The sequence below is a fragment of the Aquarana catesbeiana genome, linkage group LG04, assembly GCF_042186555.1.
Source record: "Aquarana catesbeiana isolate 2022-GZ linkage group LG04, ASM4218655v1, whole genome shotgun sequence".
Taxonomy (NCBI): Eukaryota; Metazoa; Chordata; class Amphibia; order Anura; family Ranidae; genus Aquarana; species Aquarana catesbeiana.
The window spans coordinates 659350556-659375102 of record NC_133327.1 but is presented as its reverse complement, the minus strand read 5'-3'; the positions used below and the strand labels follow the sequence as shown (position 1 = coordinate 659375102).

General features: G+C 41.8%; 1 protein-coding gene across 1 annotated transcript in view; it reads left to right on the top strand.

Moving 5' to 3' along the window:
- Window positions 1–24547, top strand: part of LOC141141304 (uncharacterized) — a 79804-nt gene that overhangs the window by 12918 nt on the left and 42339 nt on the right. Inside the window, exons 3-4 of the mRNA XM_073628979.1 lie at window positions 3120–5192; window positions 8993–9115. Coding sequence (XP_073485080.1) covers window positions 3120–5192; window positions 8993–9115 — 2196 coding nt within the window. The remainder of the gene's footprint in view (window positions 1–3119; window positions 5193–8992; window positions 9116–24547) is intronic.

Sequence of the window (24547 nt, the reverse complement as noted above, 5' to 3'; positions counted from 1 at the left end):
AACCTTTTTGAAGCCATTTAGAGCCTCAGGCTCTAGTCATGTAATTCAAAAAAAAAAAAAACCTTGTAGAATTCTGAGTACGGCACCCTGCATGGTAATTAGGGGGTGGTGCATGGAGATTAGGGGCTGCGCCCCTTATGGACCAGCCGCTGCTGACTGTAGGTAGCATCAGCTAAATACAGTATACAGTGCTGTGTTCCAGCAGGGTTACAGGGCTTCTTATCCCATTCCTGGAACTAAAATGAGTCAGACTAAGTGCTGCTTAGCCATTCATAAGAAGCCTTGTATTTTTAGCAATTAATACAAGGCTTCGTCTGATTGGCAGAGGTAGAGAGGTGGGCAGATAGTGTAAAAAAACTCTACTTCAGCCAAAGGAAGGAACACAACGTCTCAGGAGAGAAATAGGATATAATAGAATTCCAATTTCGAATAGCATAAATTTGACTTTGAATAGAATACTGTAGATTAGAATAGAATAGAAAATGCGAGAATAGAATTGAAAATAATGGAATAGAAAAATTTTTTTATAGAACAGACTAAAATAAAATAGAATAAAACCGTCTTCTGAAATTCACATTTCAAATAAAATAAATTTGAATTTGAATGCCGATTCCAATTTGAATGCCGAATTCAAATCAAATTCAAACTGAATTTGAAAATGAAGAAAAGAAACAGATTCCGAAAATGAATTAAAGCAGAACTCCAGCTTTTCCTTCCAAAACAACAGATGCAGTGTGCATGTAAATGAATCACAACCCCACTGTCATTTTATCTGTATCCTACCTCATTTAGCTGTAAAAAGCAAGTCTCTGTGTTTGTGATGTCACTCCTCCTCCAGGCTGAATTTCAAAGTTATCGGACTTCCTGTTTCCTTTCTTTACCAGTCTTGATACTATATGTCCCATCATGCTTTGAACCTCTGTAGTTTCATAGCGGGCTATGGGAGTCACTTGTAGCAGTTCTGGGAGTTGATGTGGGTGGGTCTGAATGCAGATCACTCTTCAGTCTGCAAAGCAGGTGTAAATGTGTCATTCCTGTCTTGCAGCATGCCAAAGAGTAATGCCTTACTGCAATTCTACAGAGGAAGGGCTATGGGAGGTTATTATGAAGGTGTTTTCTTCATATGTAAATTAATCATATCTCAGAGAGCTGGGCTCCAGGAGGGCGGGATCTGAGGGGTGGGACTCTCCCTGCTTACTCTGGTCAGCATATTTGACTGGGCAGGATTGAATTCTAATTGTGATCCCTTCTATCCAGCCCAGAAGCAGCACAGCTAGCTTAGAACAGGCTGTGTATAAAGGGGTTTCCTTTGGAATAATGCTGTGATCTGTGGGGTGGGACTTGGGATGTTTGGACTCCTCCTGTAGGTGTGACAGAAGTTACAGAATTTGCTCTGAAAGACTATAGAGGGGTTCGTTCTAGGTTAGAAATTGAGCAGGAAGTGGCTGTAATGCCCTCAGTCTACATCCAGACTATACAGAGTGTCACATGGTACAAAACTGCAACTAAACCCAGAATATCAAAGAATCTGCAAACAACAGAGCAACATGGTACAGAGGTATGATCTATATTGGTAGTGATAGTGATAGGGGGCGCTAGTGAGTGAATAAAACAACTGTCAAACAACAAGTGGTACTTTTAAACCATATGCAACCTGATAGACTTAATAAAGTGCTCTTCCTGATGACGTTGTAAGACGAAATGTACGTCGAGAAGCATTCCGGTCACGTCACTTCTGGGTCCCGAACTTCCGTTTTTTCATACTGCGGCGATTGAACGCACGCTAGCCCATGAGTGCAGGGCAGCCTACAATCCATGTCAAAGTAGTACATGCAAGGGTCCTCAGTGCCGGGAGAAGGCACTTTTAAATGTAGGCAGCCAATTGGCATTTGTTATGCATGATATTTTTTAATAAATATTTTTACACTATGGCACTTTCTCCATCTTATTTTTGATGGGTTACCTCGGTGGAGAGGAAGTTGTAGCTTGAAAGATACCCTGGTTCATCTACAGCTACTACAGAAGCAAGGTTAAAAAACCCACAAACAAAAGCCTATTGGGGCCTTCTTTTTAGTTAAAGAGGTCATGGTCTTCTGGTGAGTAGGAAATTGAATCACACACACATCGGGTGCAACTGCCAAGTGTCTGTAAATGGTAGTGGTGTTTAGCTTTGAAAATAATATCACAGAAGAACCTATGGACTTTGAATCACTGTATTAATTTATGATTTGTACATTGTTGTATCTGGCATCACTTTGTACAGAGCACAGTACTAAGTCTATCAGGTTGCATATGGTTTAAAAGTACCACTTGTTGTTTGACAGTTGTTTAATTAAATCACTAGTGCCCCCTATCACTAATCACAAAGCTAGCATTGTCTACACTTTGAGGGGAGCAGCACAGCTTTTATATATACATATATATATATATATATATATATATATATATATATATATATATTACATTTTTTTTTCACATTATACGTAACACTATTAAATTCACTTAATCCATAGCGTGAGGTCAATACAAAATTGTATGATCTATGCTGTGACTGATCATTCCATTCAGCTCTAGTGAAAAGAAAGTTGGAGTTTAGCTAGATTTAACTAAACAAAATTATTTAAATAACGAATCGAAATGACACAAAAAAAAAAACAAATGTTTTAGTTCTGCACATGTCTATAGAAGATGTAAGTATCCCAGGACCAGGTACATTTCATTCTGCTCTAGGCTGGAATGGCAGCAGGGGTGGGGCTAGCAATAAATACAATTTAAAAAATAGGAAGAAAAAAAATTGCATATATCCTCCGCAATTCTGATTGTGGAGGCAGGGGGAGTGTTAAAGCGGAACTAACTTCTTTTTCAGAGTTTAGTTCCACTTTAGTTCCTTCTGTGTCTCTGGGGCACAACAGTTAAGGAACATCTCCTGATGGGACATTGACACCAAAACAGAAAAAAACTGACAGGGGCTTTACCCATTCCCTAATTTATCCAAAGCTAAAAAATAGTTTTGGCTTTACCTGCACTTTGAAAAGACAGCTGGGTTTATTTGTATCAAGTAAGTCAGAAAATAATATTTCAATATTTTATTTGACTGGTTGATGTATTCTCTCTTTCAGAGAGCAACATGTGCACATCAAGAGGTCTCCTATGCCATAAAGATGCTGAGTGCATGGGCACAGCCTCTGGAGAATACTTCTGTGTCTGCAAAACCGGATATTCCGGCAATGGAGAAACATGTGTGGACGTTAACGAATGCACCACCTCACTACATCAGTGCCACCAGCAAGCCACGTGTGTGAACACCATCGGTGGCTACAGCTGCCTCTGTAAAAGTGGATACACCGGAAATGGATTTAATTGTACTGACATCAATGAGTGTGCCACCACCAATGGCGGGTGCCATGCTGATGCAACTTGCACCAACACCCCTGGAGATAGGACCTGCCAGTGTAAAACTGGATTCACTGGAAATGGAGTCAATTGCGTTGATGTAGATGAGTGTAAGAAGGTTAATTTATGCCACTGGAATGCTACTTGCACAAACAGTCCTGGATCTTATATGTGTACTTGCAATGCTGGTTACAAAGGGAACGGCAACTACTTGTGTCTGGATATAGATGAATGTGCAGATTCCCCTGGGCTTTGCTCTAGGGCTTTTGGATTCAGCGGGTGTAAAAACTTACCTGGCTCTTACCAATGCACCTGTTCATCTGGCTACCAGAATACGGACAGCAAATGTGTGGATATTGACGAATGTAACGATAAGATCTGCAGCCCATTTTCCACTTGCACCAATTCCCCTGGGTCCTACAGCTGCACCTGCAAGGAAGGATTTAATGGGAATGGCTTGACCTGTGTCGATATAAATGAATGCCTTACAGAAAACAGATGCCACGCTCAAGCCAATTGTGCCAATTTCCTTGGTAGTTTTAACTGCACATGCCGAACTGGTTTTACAGGCAATGGATTTGTCTGTTCTGACATTGACGAATGCTTTCAAGATGGTATCTGTCCTGCAGAGTCCACATGCCGCAATACACAAGGCTCCTATTGGTGTGAATGTGCTTCAGGCTTCACGCTAAACCAAACAAAATGTGTTGACATTGATGAATGCAAAATTGGACGTTGCAGTCCTTACGCGTCTTGTCAGAATTACCAAGGAGGCTTCACATGTTTATGCAAAAATGGGTTTGCAGGAGATGGGTTAACTTGTACAGATATCAATGAATGTGCTCAAAACAATGGAGGCTGTCATGCCAACGCACAATGCAGTAACTTACTGGGCGCCTTCAGCTGCTCCTGTGCTAGCGGGTACTCTGGCGATGGGGTAAAACAGTGCCAAGACATAGATGAGTGTGCAGTTAATAATGGGAACTGCTTGTATGGAGCCGTTTGCCTAAATTCACCTGGCTCTTATCGATGCCAGTGTGCCACTGGATTCCAGTCTATCAACAATACCTCGTGCCAAGATATTGATGAATGTAAGACTGTAAATGGAATTTGTCCACTTAACGCACAGTGCTTTAATACCTTTGGTTCCTTCTATTGCCAATGTAAATCTGGCTTTACCAATAACAATGGACTTAGCTGTAATGACATTGACGAGTGCCAAAGCAACCCTTGCCACTCGCAAGCTGCCTGCACTAATACTTTTGGTTCATATGATTGCACTTGTAACAAAGGATATGAAGGGAATGGTTTCAACTGTACTGATATAAATGAATGCAAGAATGCACTTACCTGCCATCAAAATGCAATTTGCTCCAATTTCCCAGGGACTTACCATTGTCAGTGTTTGCAAGGCTTTGCCGGAGATGGCTTCCAATGTGAAGACCTAAATGAATGTTCATTAAAAAATACCTGCATCAACGACACAGTCTGCATAAACTCTGTTGGTGCTTATGTTTGCTCATGTCTGAACGGAACACTTGCAATCAACGGCAGTTGTGTTTCTCCAAGCTCTGCCTGCACGCCATCTTGCCACCCCAAGGGCCTTTGTCATAGCACAGGCTATGGATACAAGTGTGTATGTGACGTTGGCTATCAGGGCAGTGGAGTGACATGTGTGGACACTGATGAATGCCAAACTGATGTATGCAAAGACGATAAAACCCTTTGCGTTAACACTCCCGGGTCTTACATGTGTATCTGCAAACCAGGATTCAAGTTCAATGACTCGAACTGTCTAGGTAAGTAATCATCTTAAGCTATTTTAAGTTGTTAAATAGAAAATACAATCATTTAGGTCATTTCTTTTTTTTTTTTTTATTAGTAATTCTTTATTTAAAGTTTTCAAAATACAGAAAAATAAAATCAGGGTAGCTAGGATAATAATTACCAGTAAGCCTACGTCAGTGGCTTATGCCATATAAAACTTATAGTTAAAATGAGACAATACAATAGAAGCCAAAAATGGTAGCTCAATAAGTCTTTCGACGTATGAGTGGTCCAATAGTCGTGGAAAATATCCAACCAACATGAGTAAAAGAAAGCCTAAGAGACACATGGTTGGCCCAATATTTCTGTGGACTTATGGAGTTAGACCACATGGCAGGGATAAAATAAATACATTAAAATAAATAAATAATTTAAATAGATGGGAAGGAGCGTGAGGGGGGAGGGATAAGGAATGGATTGGTTGATTGGGAAGTGAAGGGGGGAGAGAAAAGAAAAAAAAATACTTTGAAGTTGGAGCACGGTGGCTCGCTGGGTGGCCCACTGGCGCCCCAAACCAGCAAAGAGACAGTATAGTACCTTTTTGATCCTCTTTATAGTTGGAGGATGCCAGAATTTCTTCCATGGTGCAAATTTCATTAATTTTGCGTAGCTAAACCCCCACAGGGGGTATGATCGGCTGTTTCCAGAATAGGGGGTGGTCAGTTTTATTTTTTTTCAATTTACACTAATGTGTTATATCTGCTTTTATAACTATATATGCATTCTTTTTCTTATAAATAAACATTTAATGCGTGACAAAGGATTCCAGGAGCACTAGGGGTTAAAGTGTGTGCACACTCCAAATTTTGGGTGTGCAAATGCTCCATTTTTGGTATATAGCAAAACATGTTATAATATGCCTTCAGAGTTCAAAGTTTTAAATCTCTTTTGTTTGTGTGTGACAATGCTAAATTACAAGCTTCCAATACAGTGGTTGCATTGTTATCCTACATTCAAGCGTCTGCAATGGAACTACAGGCTGCAGAGCCAACACATGGCCTGCCCAATAGTCTCACTGAATGTTGTCACCCCTGTCCTGCAATCCATGCAGCCCAGCAGTATGATAGAGATTGGAGAAATGGTGGTAAGGTGACCTGGCTAAAGTTGGTATCAGTGGGAGAAATGACTAGGGCATAGGTGTGCGCAGCCTATTGCATTAGGGTGTGCACCGCAAAGCTCAAACACATATATGTGTGCATGTGTGTATATACTGCCAGTGTCAGTAGAGCAGTGGACGGTGTCAGTAGAGCAGTGGACGGTGTCAGTAGAGCAGTGGACGGTGTCAGTAGAGCAGAGGATGGTGTCAGTAGAGCAGTGGACGGGGTCAGTAGAGCAGTGGACGGTGTCAGTAGAGCAGTGGACGGTGTCAGTAGAGCAGTGGACGGTGTCAGTGGAGCAGTGGGCGGTGTCAGTGGAGCAGTGGACGGTGTCAGCAGAGCAGTGGACGGTGTCAGTAGAGCAGTGGACGGTGTCAGTAGAGCAGTGGACGGTGTCAGCAGAGCAGTGGACGGTGTCAGTAGAGCAGTGGACGGTGTCAGTAGAGCAGAGGACATTGTCAGTAGAGCAGTGGACGGGGTCAGTAGAGCAGTGGACGGGGTCAGTAGAGCAGTGGACGGGGTCAGTAGAGCAGTGGACGGTGTCAGTAGAGCAGTGGACGGTGTCAGTAGAGCAGTGGACGATGTCAGTAGAGCAGTGGATGGTGTCAGTAGAGCAGTGGATGGTGTCAGTAGGGCAGTGGACGGTGTCAGTAGAGCAGTGGGCGGTGTCAGTGAACCAGTGGATGGTATCAGTAGGGCAGAGTTTGGAGTCAGTAGTTTTCATTATTTTATTTTTTAATATTTTTTACAATTTTATTTTTTGATGATTTTTTTGATCTTTTCTTTAGGAGCCCCGTAAGGGGGGTTTGGTGAAATATCAGGGTTCTAAACAGGGGGAATCTGCAGCACACGTGGTGATTAGGGTGTGCCCAGGCACACCTGGCACACCTGGCACACCCTGTGCGCAAGCCTATGGACTAGGGATGTATTTGCAAAAATTTACATAGCTACAGTATATGTCCAGCTGCTGGTAAATTCTATGTGAATGGTCAGGACGAATATTGTTATTCTTCAGGAATAGAGTGATTTAGAAAAATAAGGGCTCCATTCAAACTAGTGTGATTTCAGATGCAACTTGAGTTTTAATAGGATCCCATGACAATAGAAATCACATTGTTTTCAATGGTGCCTATTCACATCAATGCAACTAAGCACAGTGAGATTTTAGAAAAGGTTCCCATACTACTCTGGTGCGATTCCAGCGTGATTTTGGTGTCATAGAATTTGAACTACATAATTACACTGAAATAAAGATCAAAATTGCATCTCAGGATTGTGAACCTAGCCTTAGGCCACCAGATGGAAGTGAAGCTAATAAATACTTATTTCTCATGCTCATAAACTGCATCGAATAATGCAGTATTTTCATGATTTACCCATTTTTAAGGTTGAAAAGCATCCGACCTGTAGAGGAAATAGCTTGAGAACACTCAATTTTATTATTTTTTTTTCTAAACGTACAGACAAATAGCATCTTTGTAACAGCTAGACCTGCATTTACATATTAAAATGAAATGAAATTAGATAGAATAGGATTGGCAGATCAAGCATATCAATTCTATTCTACCAATTTTGAGGAATTTCACTTTTAACCACTTGCCGACCAGCCGCCGTCATTATACTGTGCCTGATCGGCTCATCCCCATGATTCAGCTGTACGTCGGTCCGTTTTACAGCTATAGCAGGCGCGCGCGTCTGCCGCACGGCGGGGGGAACTGATGCACGTAGCTGGTGGTCACGATGTCTGCCGGCCACCCGTAATCGCTCCACAGAGAGCCAGAATGGGGATCTTTCAATGTAAACAAAAAGATCCCCATTCTGACACCTCCCAGGGAACACATTTAACCCCTTGATTACCACTAGATTTAACCCCTTCCCTGTCAGTGTTATTTACACAGTAATCAGTGCATTTTATAGCACTGATCGTTGTGTAAATGTCACGGGTCCCATAAAAAGTGTCCAAAGTGTCCGATCTGTCCGCCGCAATGTTGCAGTCCCACTGCTGATCTAGGCCATTACTTGTAAAAAATAAAATCATAATAAAAATGCCATAAATCTATCTCCTATTATGTAGACGCAACAACTTTTGAGCAAACCAATCAATATATGCCTATTGCGATTTTTTTTTTACCAAAAATATGTAGAAGAATATATATTGGCCTAAACTGATGAAGACTTTTTTTTTGGATATTTAGTATAATAAAAAGTAAAAAATATTGTTTTAGTTTCAAAATTGACTGCCTTTTTTTGTTTATAGCGCAAAAATTAAAAAACACAGAGGTGATCAAATACCACCAAAAGAAAACTCTATTTATGGGAAAAAAGGACCTCAATTTTGTTTGTGTACAGCGTCCCGTGACCGCGCAATTGTCAGTTAAAATGATGCAGTGCCGTATCGCAAACAATGGCCTGGTCATTAAGGGGGAAAATCCGGTACTTAAGTGGTTAATATGTAAATACAGATCTATCTGTTACCAAGATGCTATCTGTCTATACATTAAAAAAAAAAACTATATATTGTATATCCTACACATAGTTCTATCCTTTCAACCTGAAATCCAGGCAAAACAAAAATTGTCCAATAGATGAGCTAAAGGATTGACAACCATTTTGATGTAATTATTGTATGAATGTTTGATGTGATTATGGCATAACTCAGTGTTTATTTCTTATAGATATTGATGAATGTTCCACTGGCAGCCATAATTGTCACCCCTATGCAGATTGTCTCAATACAATAGGCAGTTTTCAATGCAATTGTAAGAGTGGATTTCAAGGGAATGGAACCAGCTGCACAGGTAAATAAGTTTATATCCTCTGTGTTCTCATTGTTACCCTTTAAAGCCCAACTCCAGGCAAAAAAAAAATAATTTTCACATGCAGTGGGGCTGTGCCCACCACGCTGCACAGGTCAATTGCTTGTTTTGTCTAGGGGTGGGCAGAAAGCATATACTCACCTGATCCTTCAATCATCCAGAAAACAGCACACTGGATGGGGGGAAAAAAATTGCCCAGAGTTAGACTTTAAAAGTGAAATCCAAGCCAAAAGATAAATACAACCAAAATGCAGACTATTTTATTTGTATTAATTTGTAACTCTGAGTAGCCAGTGTGTTGTGAGCAAGACACGTCTACATCCTTTAAGAACTTTCTGCAGACTAAGCTGCAGTTGAGCAATACAGCCTAGTCTTGGACTTGCCTGTTTGGACAAACAAGGAAAGGAAGCACCCAGATGAGATCAGCACTCTGATCTCGTTCTGCCAAGAAGCTTCCAGGGTGATAGAAGGAAAGCATTGTTCAATGCTACAGAGTCTGACTGGCTTATAGTGGTCACCCTCCCTCATCCAATCTTAGGCCCGGTTCACACTGCCGCGATTTGGGATCCAACTTGTGAGACCCCAAGTCGCGTGACATGTGAAATCCTTTTTAAGTCAATGAGAGCTGTATTAATTAGCACTACTGAAGTAGCTTCAACTTTAGAAAAGGTTCCTGTACTACTTCAAGGCGACTTCTATCCGACTTGTGCCCATAGACTTTAATGGAAGTCGCCTCCAAGTTGGATCCTCATCTTAATTGATGTGATTTGGATCCGACATTCCAGGAAGATTACCCAGGCATTCCCAGAAGTTGCTTCAAAGTCACACCAAAGTCACCTGGCAAAGGCGCACTGAAGGTCGCGTGACTTTCAGGTTGCTGCAGTGTGACCCGAGCCTCAGTGTTGCGGTCCAAGGGATTACAAAAGGCTGATATCTAATCAGATTTGGGTACTGATGTCAATTGTACATGAAAATACATTTGATAATTTCTCAATGAATATAGACTTGGACTCAGTACTGTAGTGTGTTTATTTCTACCTGCTATAGATCCTAATTGTTAGGTATGGTTTGACCTTTAGTTCATAGCTGTGTAGCTAAAGAGTTAGTCCCCTCAATACTGATATTTCAGGTTTCGGTACATGCTTGTGTTCTGGTGTTGCTGCTCTGTGATTAAAAAAAAAATATGATAGAAGTTTTATTTTTGTCTTCTTCAGCATTGCCCTTTCGACCCATTTAAAGATGCTGACTTTGCTGATGCAACTGATGTGCTGTAAAAAAAGGGATTGGTGCCTTTTACATGCCTATTTGTATGGCAGGCCTGGGAAGTTCCCCAAAACACAGGAATCCCTGCTTAAATGCAACTAGTGGTAGGAGGCTCAGATGGTGGAGCAGGAGTGCAGATGGGTGCAAGTTGGTGTCACCAGATCCCACAAGGCAGGCAACCAGTGAGGCAGATTTTCTCGTTGAAGGAATATAATTCAAAAACTGTTGTTAACTGGCAACATTCTAGTACTTTGTCAGTGTTCAATGGAACTAGCTGTTGGGCAGAGACATCAATCTCCCAAAAGGGGTTAGTTGATCCATTGAGTTCTAGCATCCAGCATCAGAGAGAACAATTATGGAGAATTTCCCAATGAGCGCAGGGAGGTTCTTTCAAAAGAGTCAGTGGGGTTGTTTTACTAAAGGCAAGTAGGCTGTTTGCTTTGCACAGGAAAGTTGCACTTTGCAAGGGAATTTTCACCACAGCTTAGTGAATGTGGTAAAATTTCATTTTGCAAAGAATACCCAATCACCTGCTTGCACATGATTGGATGATGAAGGTCAGCAGAGTTTCACTTCATTCACTAAGCTCTTGGGGAAATTCCCTTGCAGAGTGAACAGTCTATTTGCCTTTAGTAAACCAACCCCAGTGAGTTTAGAGAGCTCTGTGTCTTCTTTATCCAGCACTGCAAGGGATTGCAGATTTGATTTATACAGATACATGCTTGCACTTGCCCTGTAAAAGACCATCCAGCTACAACCATGGTGTAGTTTCTCTGTCTTTTGTTAAGATTATCTCCAGCCTTTCCTGGACTTGTGTTAGTCACATTGTGGTGTTCACTACCACTATGGACTACTGTGTATCCTGTGTATATTTGTTTCCTTCCACCAGTCAGCAGCATCTAATTTAATTCATTGCCACACCTTAACAACTCACACAAGAGAATTCAGGCTTATTCTACTTCATTGTTGGCCACTCTGCCTGGTTGTATCATGAGTGCTTTATTGTATTATGAATCTGATGTTCTGTCATTCAAATACTAGGATACTGTTGTTGCGCTGAAAAAATCCTACAAGTAGAATTCCAAATTTGGCTTCTTCTTCTTTATTGGCCTCTGTGTCTATCTGTATCTTGAATTTGATGCTTCTGTCATTGGAAAGCTATGATACAGTTAACGTGCTGAAAAAATCCTAGAAGAAAATTCTTCTTTTGACTTCTTATTCATTGTTGTTGTTCTTCATTGCTGGCTTCTATGCCTCATGCCGTGTACACACGATCGGAATTTTGGTTGGAAAAGGGTATGATGGCTATGCTGACGGAATTCCGTTCAAGCTTGCCTTGCATACACACGGTCACACAATAGTCCTACGAACTTTCGACCGTCAAGAATGCGGTGACGTACAACACGATGAGTCAAGAAAATTAAGTTCAATGCTTCTGAGCATGCATTGAATTGTTTCCGAGCATGCATGATTTTTTTGCGCGTCCGAATTGCATACAGACGAACGCATTTTCAGATAGGAACTTTTTTAGACCGAAAAATAGAGAACCTGCTCTCAATCTTTTGCTGGCTGGAATTCCGCCAGCAAAAGTCCGATGGAGCATACACACGGTCACATTTTCCGACCAAAGCCTCTCATCGGAGTTTTGCTGGCGGCATTTCCGATCGTGTGTACGGGGCATAACTGTATCATTAATCTGATGCTTTTGTCAGTGTTATGTCATGAACACACGATCTGATTTTCCAACAACAAATGTTGGATGTGAGCTCGTTGGCGGAAAGTCCGAGCGTGTGTATGCTCCATCGAACATTTGTTGTCGGACTTTCCGGCAACAAATGTTGGCTAGCAGGTTCTCAAATTTTCCGCCAACAAATTTTTGTTGTCGGACTTTCCGATCGTGTGTACACAAGTCCGTCGCACAAAAGTCCACGAATGCTCGGAATCAAGTATGAGCCAGAAGCGCCTGGTCTTGTAAAACTAGCGTTCGCAATGGAGATATCACATCGGCCTACCGTACCTCTTGTACGTCACTACGTTCCTAATTGTTGTCCAAAATTTGTGTGACCGTGTGTATGCAAGACAAGTTGGAGCCAACACCCTTCAAACAAAAATCCACGGTTTTGTTGTCGGAAAGTCCGATCATGTGTACAGGGCATATCTCTGAGCACAAACAAAACAGGAAGCTACGAAGGCAGTTACATCAGCAGTTACGAATAAACTTCTGATAATAGTTGGCAAAGCCCAGGAAATGCAGCAGAGGACATAAACCCACGGGATGGGCCACTGTAGGACTGCCAAAAGTTTCTCTGGGTCCATCGAAAAACCAGCAGTGGAAATGACAGGAATTTAACCTGTTCACGATGGAACTCGAACTTCTCCAGTTTACAATAGAGATTGTTCTCTCTTAGTTTCTGAAGCACATGACCGACATCTGTGTGGTGGCTATCCAGGGACTTGGAAAATACAAGGATATCATCGAGATAAACCACCACACATAACTGCAACAAATCTCAGAGGACATCGTTAATAAATTCCTGGAAAATGGCCGGGGCGTTAAAAAGGCCAAAAGGCATTACGAGGTACTCATAATGGCCTGTTCTGGTATTAAACACAGTTTTCCACTCGTCGCCCTCCTTAATCCTCACGAGATTGGATGCCCCTCTCAAATCAAGCTTCTGTTGCTCCTTTGAGGCGGTCAAATAACTCTGTAATCAGATAGGCATTCTAAATCGTGAAACGACTGAGACCCCTATAATCAATACAAGGTCTCAGTTCACCGCTCTTCTTCTTCACAAAGAAGAAACCAGCACCAGCAGGAGACGAGGATTTGCAGATGAAACCTCGAGAAAGTGCATCTGCAACATACTCCTCCATGGCCTTATCCTACAAGACGGACAAAGGGTAAACCCGCCCATGGGTTGGTATGGCACCAGGTTGAAGGTCAATTGCGCAATCATACGACCGGTGTGGAGGCAAACTACCGGCGTGACCTTTGTCAAAGACATCGCTAAAATCGCGGTACACCTCCAGCAGGGAGGGGAGTGAAGAGGTGCACAGGACCTTGGCTACCTTCTGGAAGAATGTTTTACTGCATCGTGGCGACCAGGAGAGAACCTCAGCATGGAGCCAATCAAAAGAGGAGTTGTGCCTCTGTAACCAAGGATAACCAATAACCAGCGGAAACTTAGGGGAGGAAACAACTTGGAATTGGATTATCTCATGGTGAAGAGCCCCTATGGCCATGGACAATGCAACAGTCTCATCAGTCACATTGACAGGCTGTAGAGGTCTCCCATCAAGAGCCTCAATGGCAAGTGGAGTGCCACGCATCTTCAGTGCAATTGAGTGCTTCGATACAAAGGCAGCATCAATGAACAGGCCTGCAGCCCTAGAGCCTGTATCTTGATGGACGACTCAGCCCAAGAAAGGGTAACCAAAACCAGGGCCTTATCCCCCTGGATAACTGAGGACAAAACAACGCCACCTAAGGTCTGTCCGTTCCCTGGACGGGTAGGACAAGACTTGAAAAAGTGGCCTGCCTGGCCACAATAAAGGCACAATCTCTCCCTCCTCCTAAAGGTTCTCTCATCCGCAGAGAGACGCGTGAAGCCAAAGTGCATGGGTTCATCTTCACAGACCGACTCGGTACCAGGAGGCATGGAAGGTGAGGGAGGCAAGGGTGGGGCTGCAATTTCGGAGACAAATGTACAGGAGGCTTCCGCAAGCGCTCCTTAAAAGGAAGTCTTTCTCTGAGTCGGGAGTCAATGATGATGGCAAACGTGATCAACTTCTCCAGCTCAGTTGGTATATCTCGGGCTGCTATATCATCCTTGATGGTATTCGTGAGACCATGAGGAAAAGCAGCCATGAGGGCCTCATTATTCCAAGCAACCTCTGCTGCCAGAGTACAGAATTCTATGGCGTAGTCTGCAACAGTTCTCGTACTCTGTTTGATGGACATGAGGCACTTGGCAGCAGAAGCGGAGCATGCAGGAACGTCAAATACCCTTTTATAAAAAGCCACAAACTCAGGGTAACTCAAGACAACAGGTTGTTGCGTCTCCCATAGAGGGTTTGCCCAGGCCAAGGCTCTCTCAGAAAGTAAAGATATCACAAAACCTACTTTGCTTCTGTCCCTGTGAAACGCCTGGGGTAGCATCTCAAAGTATATCTCTACCTGGTTGAAGAACCCTCTGCATTGGACGGGATCACCCCCAAATCGCTGGGGAAGCGGAGCGGAATCAGACATACCTCTTATAGAGGTAACACTCGAGGCGGGTGCCTGCACAGAGACTGAAGCAGCAGGGACGACCTGCAACACAGGATGTACCGGAGCAGCCACAGTGGGAGATTCCAGGTGAGCTGTGCGAGTCAGGAGCGTTTGTAACGCCATGGCAAACTGATCCATGCGGTGATCCTGCTCATCCAATCTGGAAAAAATATTACCGATAAGTGGATTGACTGCATCTTCTGAATTCATGGCCTTCACCTACTGTCAGAAACCGTGAATCAGACTGAGACAGAAGTACAGTTAAATCACACTTGTTTAATAATAATTAAAAAAAGTAAACAGAATAAATGTAGTCAAAACATAGCCAGAGTTCAGAAACCATAAAAGCATAGTCAGACAAGCCAAAACATCAGGGAGCCAGAGATGAGCGTAGTAGAACAGCAAGCAGGATCGGGAGCCAGAAGGAATGTGAGTCAAGCAAGTCTTTAACAGGAACACAGGAGAGCGTATCTAGAGATGTGACCCAGGCGAAGGCAGAGATCATCTGGGCTGGACGGCTTAAGTAGGCAGGACTGACGAGCAGGATATCATCAACAGGTGAGTCACTGTGGAGAGATAGGAGCTGGCAATTAGCCGACAGCTGAGCGGCCAGCTTAGAGAAGGAAGGGCTGAGCGTTGAGTGTTGTTTGTTCACTAAGTTCTCTAACAAACCTCTGAGGGCTTCAAAGAACAGCTGTATTTATACTGTGATTAAATTACACACAGGTGGACTCTATTTACTAATTAGGTGACTTCTGAAGGCATATGGTTCCACTAGATTTTAGTTAGGGGTATAAGAGTAAAGGGGGCTGAATGCACGCCACACTGAATGCACGCCACACTTTTCATATATTTATTTGGAGAAAATTTAAAAAACCATTTATCATTTCCCTTTCACTTCACAATTATGTGCCACTTTGTGTTGGTCTATCACATAAAATCCCAATAAAATATATAATTACGTTTTTGGTTATATGACAAAATGTGGAAAATTTCAAGGGGTATGAATACTTTTTTAAGACACTGTAATTCGAGTCTAGTGGTGCATAACTCTGTTCTAAGTTACCTTAGCATAGTGATTATACGGTCTAGCAGATTGTGTCTGCACCTACTTTCTGTATGCTCATTAATGCTCAAACCACCATCATCCATACCAACTCATTCAGTTCATTTAACACTAAATGGTCTTGTTTTCCTATTCCTGATAGTAGTTCACAGTCAGGGTTAAAGTTATTCATACCTGTGTTCCTTTAAGTGCTTGCAGTAACTTTCACTCAACCAGGTGGGGGGGGGGGCTGAACGTGTTCTTGGAGTCAAGGCACAGAACAGAGAACCCAAATTACCAAGAAGCTCTTCTGGGGTAGCGCAACATACTATACCTTCATTTTTGTGTACTGTCCTCGATTTTTGTCTCTTTATCCCCTAACCATCAATCTGCCATCTCAGTCCAAGAATCTGAAGGCACCATGGAGATGCTTCAACCCAGAGAAATTTTGATAGAAGGATTCTATTTTAGTCTTCCTAGCTGTCAGCCTCCCTGTCTAATACAAATTGCTGATGGCACTGATGGTGCAGCAGTGCCAACCCCTGAAACAATTGTTCATAAAATATATTTTTGTCTTATTTGTCTTCATTATCTATTGCCATAAATAGCAGCATCCCTGCTTAGTTGGTTTTCCCTATCATTTTTAGATCTGAAAACATTTATAGATTAGTGTTCAGCATAACTACTGGTAAAGTGAAATGTCAGAATGCTAGAAAAAACATATTTCCTTTGTTTATACACAAAAAAACGAACACAGAGTAAAACATTTAATGTAGAAATTTGGATTGCAGAGGTGATAAGGGATAAATCAGTTATTTTTTAGCAAAGGCACACAGTAGCTTTTGTCATAGGGACTGTGATGGTTTGGTAACACTGCTTCCAGCCCCAGATGAGGTGCTTATACTGCAGAAAGGTTATTCACCATTCAGGATTAGTTTAGGTTAGGGGATCAGTTTAATGTTATGATCATGGGTTAGGGGTTTATTTCAGAGCTAAGGTTTGGTTTAAAGGAGTTTTAGGTTTAAATAGATGTAAATCCTAATAGAAATGGCATGTAATTGCTAAAGAACAATGTTCCATAAAATATTGCCATTTTATTTAAATAAAACAAGCAAAATCTGTCTACATGCACTCATGTAATGGCTGCATGGCATTTCTCAGAATGTGTTTCGTAATGGTGACAACAGTGATCTGTACCTGCATAATGTGTATTAAAATGGCCACTTTTATGCCCCGTACACACGGTCGGACATTGATCAGACATTCCGACAACAAAATCCTAGGATTTTTTCTGACGGATGTTGGCTCAAACTTGTCTTGTATACACACGGTCACACAAAGTTGTCGGAAAATCCAATCATTCTGAACGCGGTGAAGTAAAACACGTACATCGGGACTATAAACGGGGCAGTAGCCAATAGCTTTCATCTCTTTATTTATTCTGAGCATGCGTGGCACTTTGTGCTTCGGATTTGTGTACACACGATCGGAAATTCCGACAATGGATTTTGTTGTCGGAAAATGTTATAGCCTGCTCTCAAACTTTGTGTGTCGGAAAATCCGATGGAAAATGTGTGATGGAGCCCACACACGGTCGGAATTTCAGACAACAAGGTCCTATCACACATTTTCCGTCGGAAAATCCGACCGTGTGTACGGGGCATTAGTTTCCCACGAAAAGGGTGACAACACAGGAGCACAGCTATGAGGCAATGTCAAAGTGTGGTCATCTTTTAACAAAAAAGGGCCTGAACAAGGAGCTTCATGACAAGATCACCATTTATTATTTCATGAAAAGCTGCTGTTCTAAAAATATTAAACTGGGGCGTGGTTTAGCGGCGGATGTAACAGGATGCGTACTCTGCTCTCTCCACCAAAGATCCCGCTAAGAATCCTTGAAGTGACCTGTTAAATCACCCGTTCAGCACTACAACCACATCGATGGACTGGTGAAGCAAAGCAGCATACTTGGGGCAGTAAACTCCAAAAAAGAAGATGGTAAAAAAGCTTACAGAAGCTTGTTCCTTCCCTGACCTGGTGATCCAAGATGACACCCAGACACAGCGCAGGTCGAAAGACAGGTACAAGGAGGCAGCCCAGAAGTTTTTCTCCAAATCCACACCGAAGGTACTGGCTGCCTTCTCTTCCTACCGGGAAGACAACTCCAGAGAACAATCTGAGGCCGATGACACAGTACTGCTGGAAGAGCTGGCTGGGCTGCAGACAGAGTGGGACACAATAAGTGTAGAACACCTCCCTCACACTGCATCATTCCCTTCCCCCGGGGAAGACCCGGAGCCCACACTGAGAGATATTATGGCAGCGGTCACTAACTGCACCACCTCCATTGCTGTACTGACTGAAGAGACCAAAGGGGTGAAAACAGAGGTGTCATTCATCAGGCATGACCTGCAGAAATTAAGGGAGAGAACATCAGCCTTAGAGGGATGGGTTAGCACTGTGGAGGACAATATGGAGCCTTTAATAAGAGATGTAAAACAAAATGTAATGACTACTCAACATGCTGCTCAGTTGGATGATTTAGAGAACAGGATGAGGAGAAACAACATACAGGCCATACATATTCCTGAGTGGGGCGAAGGGAAAAACCCTGTTGCTTTTATTGAATCTTCTCTCCATGTTCTCAGTGGAGAGGGCCCACAGAGTGCCCATGCGCCCAATACCGCTGGGCCACCCTCCTCGCACTTTCCTGTTTAAGCAGTTAAACTACAAAGACAGAGATGTGATTTTTGCAAAAGCATGAAATATGAGTGACACGCTGGTTATAGATAACACGAAAATGTCTTTATTTCCGAATTATTCTGCAGAAGTGCAGTAGCAGAGGGCGAAGTTTACAGATGTAAAGCGACGTCTCAGATCCCTCAATCTGCAATACGTCATGCTTTTCCCAGCCAAGCTGAGAGTAGTGGCCAATGGCACATTTCTTCAAAAAACCTACTGCTGCGACATAATGTCTAGACAGGGAGGAGAGATCACTGAGGGCGCGTAAGTCTCCAAGGCCTGCTGAGTCATGATTCGCTGCAAATGCTTTCATCTTTCTTCTTCTATGCTCAAAACTAAAAGGTCACCTACATACATATGGGGAAAAGGCAGGATACAGATGGCAAGTTTTCTTTAACTGAATTTCAATTAACATATTCTGCTGTTAGAGGAGTTCAGCGCAACACCTTTGAACTCTCACTGTTCCCCCTATGGAAGTCCCAGGAAAACAGTTGAATTCTGAAGTTCAGATGTGGAGGTCCCGATTGGACCACATACAGTTGTTTGCAATTTTGTTTTTTTTTCTTTTTCTGTGCTAACCCATCATGCAGACTCTGATTACGCACCTAGATGCCTACTCCTTTGCCGTTCGTGTGTCAACCGAAAGCTACAGAGAGACTTGGTGTGAAAGGAGGACAATAACAACACTCCAGATGGTTTCATCGCTGAATGCTTGCGGGGCATACTTTAGCGCTATCTTCGCTGCTGACAGCTGCCTGCTATCTCCTTTTTCCTCTCCTCATGGCTAACACTGTACGAATACTCTCCTGGAATGTTCGGGGCTGGGGAAACGCTTTGAAATGGCTGGCTGTGTATGCAAAAATATTAAATTACTTTTGACATTGCATTAACATGGTAAAGTTTCCTGTGTTGGGATTTTAGTGATTTGATTTACATAAACTTTAACAGTTAGTGGGAGGTTAAGAATTAATGGCTCATTTTAGAGGTTATAAAATAAGTCATGCTTGGTTTGTTAGAATCTGGACCCCCACTATTCCTTGATGATAGGCTTGCTATGCTGCAAAACATGTTAATGCTGTGTTGCTAGAGCCCCGCTGTCAATAGCACTGACAGAGTACAGTCAAAGCCATATACCGGTTAGCATGTATACCAAAAGAACACTTCAGTCATTTTGTTTGGCTATAGAGGCAAGTCAAAAAAGCAGAGTGAGCCTTCTGTCTTAAAGGCAGACATTTATTACAAAATACGGGAGCTACTATTACTGATCTTCTTATAAAAATGCTAATTGTCTATATGTTGTGTCAAAATTAAGAAGATGCTCTTGGATTACTTTGAAAAGGAGTTGCAAACTTAATAAATGTTTCTAAAGTTCTCTGACTTTTCTCTCATCCTGGGACTGTTCTGCCAGGAGGAGATGTGTGAACCCTGTCATCTCCTACCCTTCAAGGTTCTTATCGGGTCATGCTTTAATACTACTTCCACCTTACCCCAGGAAGTTAATTCAAGGGCATCCCTCTACCACTTTTGCCTGCCCACACCCACTCTTCCCTTTGTTCATATTATAAATACTTACCAGACCTTTACTGATTCTATTATATACTAATAAAATACTTTGTTGTTTTGTTCTCTACATTATTGCAATAATTTTGTATATGTTATACCTTATATGCCAAATTCATAAAGTATGCCTAAGGCTGACCTTTTATACGGCAACTCTGCTTTTTGACATTAAATAAAATTTATTAAAAAATATTTGTAAAGTTCAAAGCCATTGTAATACCAGGTTTCAATTATAATGGCTCAGCAGGGACCAGATTTCAATCCATGTGTGGCCACCTCTGCTCAATAGAAGTTGTCTGTTATATTGACTTCTGTCGAACAGGAATATTGGAAAATTTCTGTTGATCAGCACCTGCAGCCCTGATCAATGTATTCTGACAGTGGAGAATCCCTGCCCCCATACACTTTTATTTCTCTGAGTTCATAACCTCCTTTGGAGTTTATAATTTATTTCTCACAAATCTCTGCATATTCTTGTAGTGCTGGCATAGTGGAATTGCAATTATATTTGTGTCTTTCTTAATTCTTTTCTATATTGTGTATTGAACTAACATTAACCAATGTGCGTTACATAATTCACAATTTTAACCTGCATCTAAACATTACGATTTTGAATGACTTATTACTATAGGGTTGATTGCAAAGATTTCATTTATTTACAGTATTGTTGCTAATAAATATATGCATTCAGCATACTGTATATCCTATACATGTATATATGTATATGTCTGCACTACACCTATAACATTAGGGAGTCATTTGAGACTATATAAAAAGCCCTTCATGATGTTATCATACATTGTTTGTATTTGTGAAAATTATGGCATCATTTCCTGACGCTTATTTTGGTAACAAATTATAGACTTTGATGAATGCCAGACAAAAAATGGAGGATGCCACCCATCAGCTACCTGCATAAACACGCCTGGAAGTCACAACTGCACGTGTCTGAATGGATTCACAGGAAACGGCATTGACTGCTGGGACATTGATGAATGCCAAAACAGTAGGAACAACTGTAGTGATTATTCAAAGTGTACCAACAGTGCAGGTTCTTATCAGTGTGCTTGTCTTATCGGTTTCCAAGGCAATGGATTCAACTGCACCGATGTGAACGAATGCTCAGATGGTCATATTTGCGGTAACAACTCCCAATGTGACAACACCATTGGCTCTTATTTATGCTTTTGCCACTTTGGATATACATTTGCTCATGGCACCTGTAGAGACTTAGACGAGTGTGTTAATCAGACTATATGCCATGATAATGCCAGTTGCATTAACACAGATGGGTCTTTTCAATGTATTTGTAATAGTGGATATTCCGGAAATGGCAGCCATTGTGAAGACATTGATGAGTGCAACTTAGAACCTTTAGTGTGTCCAGAGAATTCCACCTGCTTCAATAGCCTTGGATCTTATATATGCCAGTGCTGGGATGGTTATCATAATAATGGAACAACATGCATAGACATTGATGAATGCTTGGATCCCATCAATTGCCATCATTTCAGCTCATGTTTTAATAGCCCTGGCTCATATTCTTGTATCTGTGGTATTGGTTATACAGGAAATGGCTCCTATTGTGAAGACATAGATGAATGCATGCAGTACCACCAACCAAGCATCTGCCATAATAACTCTTACTGTGTCAACACAGTTGGCTCATATCTATGTCATTGTGACTTTGGTTTTCATTATACCAAAGGTGTTTGCATAGATATCGATGAATGTGACTTAGGAATATCAACCTGTGATATGCACTACAAATGTATCAATACCGTTGGGTCTTACAGTTGTGAGTGTGATGTAGGATTCACCAACAGCAGTGAAAGTTGCATCGACATTAATGAGTGTCTGTATAATTACACAGAGTGCCATGAAAACGCTTCTTGTTACAACACACTTGGGACTTATGTCTGTATATGTCTGTATGGCTTTACAGGAGATGGTAAGATGTGTCAAGATATTGATGAATGCCTTGACTTTTCCGCTTGTTCTGATCACATGGTCTGTGTTAACTCACCAGGCTCCTACCATTGTTCTTGTGACAAAGGATATAAAACCCAAGGCAACACCTGTGTAGATATCAATGAATGCCTAAACAAAACTCTCTTTTGTGACACCACTTCCATCTGTGTAAATCTACCTGGATCTTATTATTGTACATGTCCTCCAGGGTATAATCAGAAAGACAACTCATGCATTGACGTAGATGAATGTTCAATGGCTGGAAGCTATTGTGCCAAGCAAGCTGTATGTGTAAACTCGCCAGGATCATACTTCTGTAGTTGTGTTGAAGGATTTTTGTCAAGTGGAGATATCTGTACAGACATTAACGAGTGTATGGTAGGAAATGAAGGTTGTCACTCTTATGCCATCTGCAGAAATACAATAGGAAGTTTCTCCTGCGAATGCAAGCCTGGATTTCATGGTGATGGACATCAATGTGATGATATTGACGAATGCGCCACTGCTAACATCTGCCAGGAAAAGTCAGATTGTGTCAACCTACTGGGGTCCTACGAATGCAGAAGTAATCGTAGCCAGAGTTCTCTCCTTAATTCAGGCTCTGGTGTGTGTTTTTAATCTTATATACATAAGTCACTTTTGATCACAAACCAGATTTCTAGATACTTATATATTGCTTAATAGAATATATCGGTCAGTACCACAGCTATATCTGATTTATACATGCATAGACCAGAAATGACATGTGGTGAGATAGTCATTTATTATTGGAAAATGCAGACCGTGCAGGGACCTCACATTATTTCTTCACAATTAGCTACAATATATGTAGTGTATGGTAGCACTCCTGTTCCTAAAACAATGCAAAGAAAAACATTGCCTATACATATTGCCATGGATATATATCATCTTAAAGCGGGGGTCCACCTATCTATTGTTTTTTTTTTTTGGAGTTCATTCACAAACTTTTCTTCTCATGATTATCTACTCACATGTTCTGTGTAATAAGTCCGCCTGTGTCCGATTTCGTTGTAAAGAATAACTTATAAAATTCACTGAAGGCGGTTTCCATCTTTATTGTGGGCATTTGAAGCCCACAAGCATGTATTTCCTGGATGCGGTGAATGCTGTGCTCCCAGCATTCACCAAGATGTTGTGATGACGCTGTTGCACAATGCATGCTGGGAAGCCTGAGACTAGCTCCCAGGGGACTGTGGGAGGTCTGGGAGAGGCTAGAAACATGCCCACACCCATGGGAGGAAAACCAGGAAGTGCTAAGAAGATTAGAAAAAAAAAGGTAATTACGGCGATTTAAATTTTTTTACACAGCATGTCAGCATCTAGGCAAGGAAGAGAATGCATAGAGATAATGTTTAAAATTTGGGTGGAACCCCGCTTTAAGGTTTCTCTTCAGGGATGGAGTGCACTTTTTCTCTAGGAAAGTTTCTTTGTTAACTTTCGGTGGTGACATTTATAAAAACATGAGGGATAAGTAGTAGTATTGTTAACAGTGTAAATATGAAGACTTGATAACTGATAAGAAAGCTTCTCAATTTTAATAAAATATGTAATCCTTTATAAAAGTTACTCTTTACTGTTCCATCTGGTTGGATCACCTTACTGGTGTACATTATACAATTTTCTTATTCAATTTCCTTTAGATTTACCTTCAACTATGTAGTGCCAGGGCCCACCTGATTGCACACAAACTGAAAGTGTTTAGGTCTGACCTCATATTATATGGTTCTGGTAAATCTAAAGGAAAATTGTACAAGAAAATTGTATCATGTATGGCCAGCCTTAATAAGGAGAAATTATTACCCTGAAACTGTACAGCAGTTAGCATAAGGTGTCAGCTGCTGGTTTAATGCTGGGGCCCCGCAAACATTCAGAACCTGACAGTAGCAATGTCTATGCCTTGTGTCATGGCTGGTGAGTGGCGACCTAGCCTCTCTCAGCCCTCCAGTCAGAGACGTGAAAGCCAACATTAGCCCTGAAACAGGCAAGCCTCCTAGGCTTCCCCTCTGCAACCCATCTTGTCTAGCCACTCAACAGGGAACCAATGCATGGGAAATATGAGGCATAAGAAGTACTCCTAAGCAAATTGTGGGTGTTCGCAAAAATGCAGAGGTAGCTTTAGGGGCATGATTATCTATTCCAAACTCTACCACACTCCCACCACAACCACCACTCCCAAAAGAGTTTGCAGTACCCGTTCACTGGCAGGTCTTCACAAACTCTTAAAATAGTACCCTGCTCCCAACCCAGCTGGTCTTCAAATACGATTGCCCACAGAGTTCTTGTCTTTTTTACTCAGTGTTATCACTGGTGGGGTTGTATATGAACAAGAAAGAAGGTTTTCATGTTACAAAAACAGGAGCCAGTGGCACAAATAACCTCACCTAACTATAACAGACACAGATTCTTCAAGCAAGGCGGCGGACCTGTGGTACTTTTAAATTGTGTTAATACAATTATGTTTACACTTACGCTTATTTCAGGCTCTTTGAATTACGCAGGTAAGTAAATATAATATTTTCAAAAATATTTTCCCTCCCTTTTA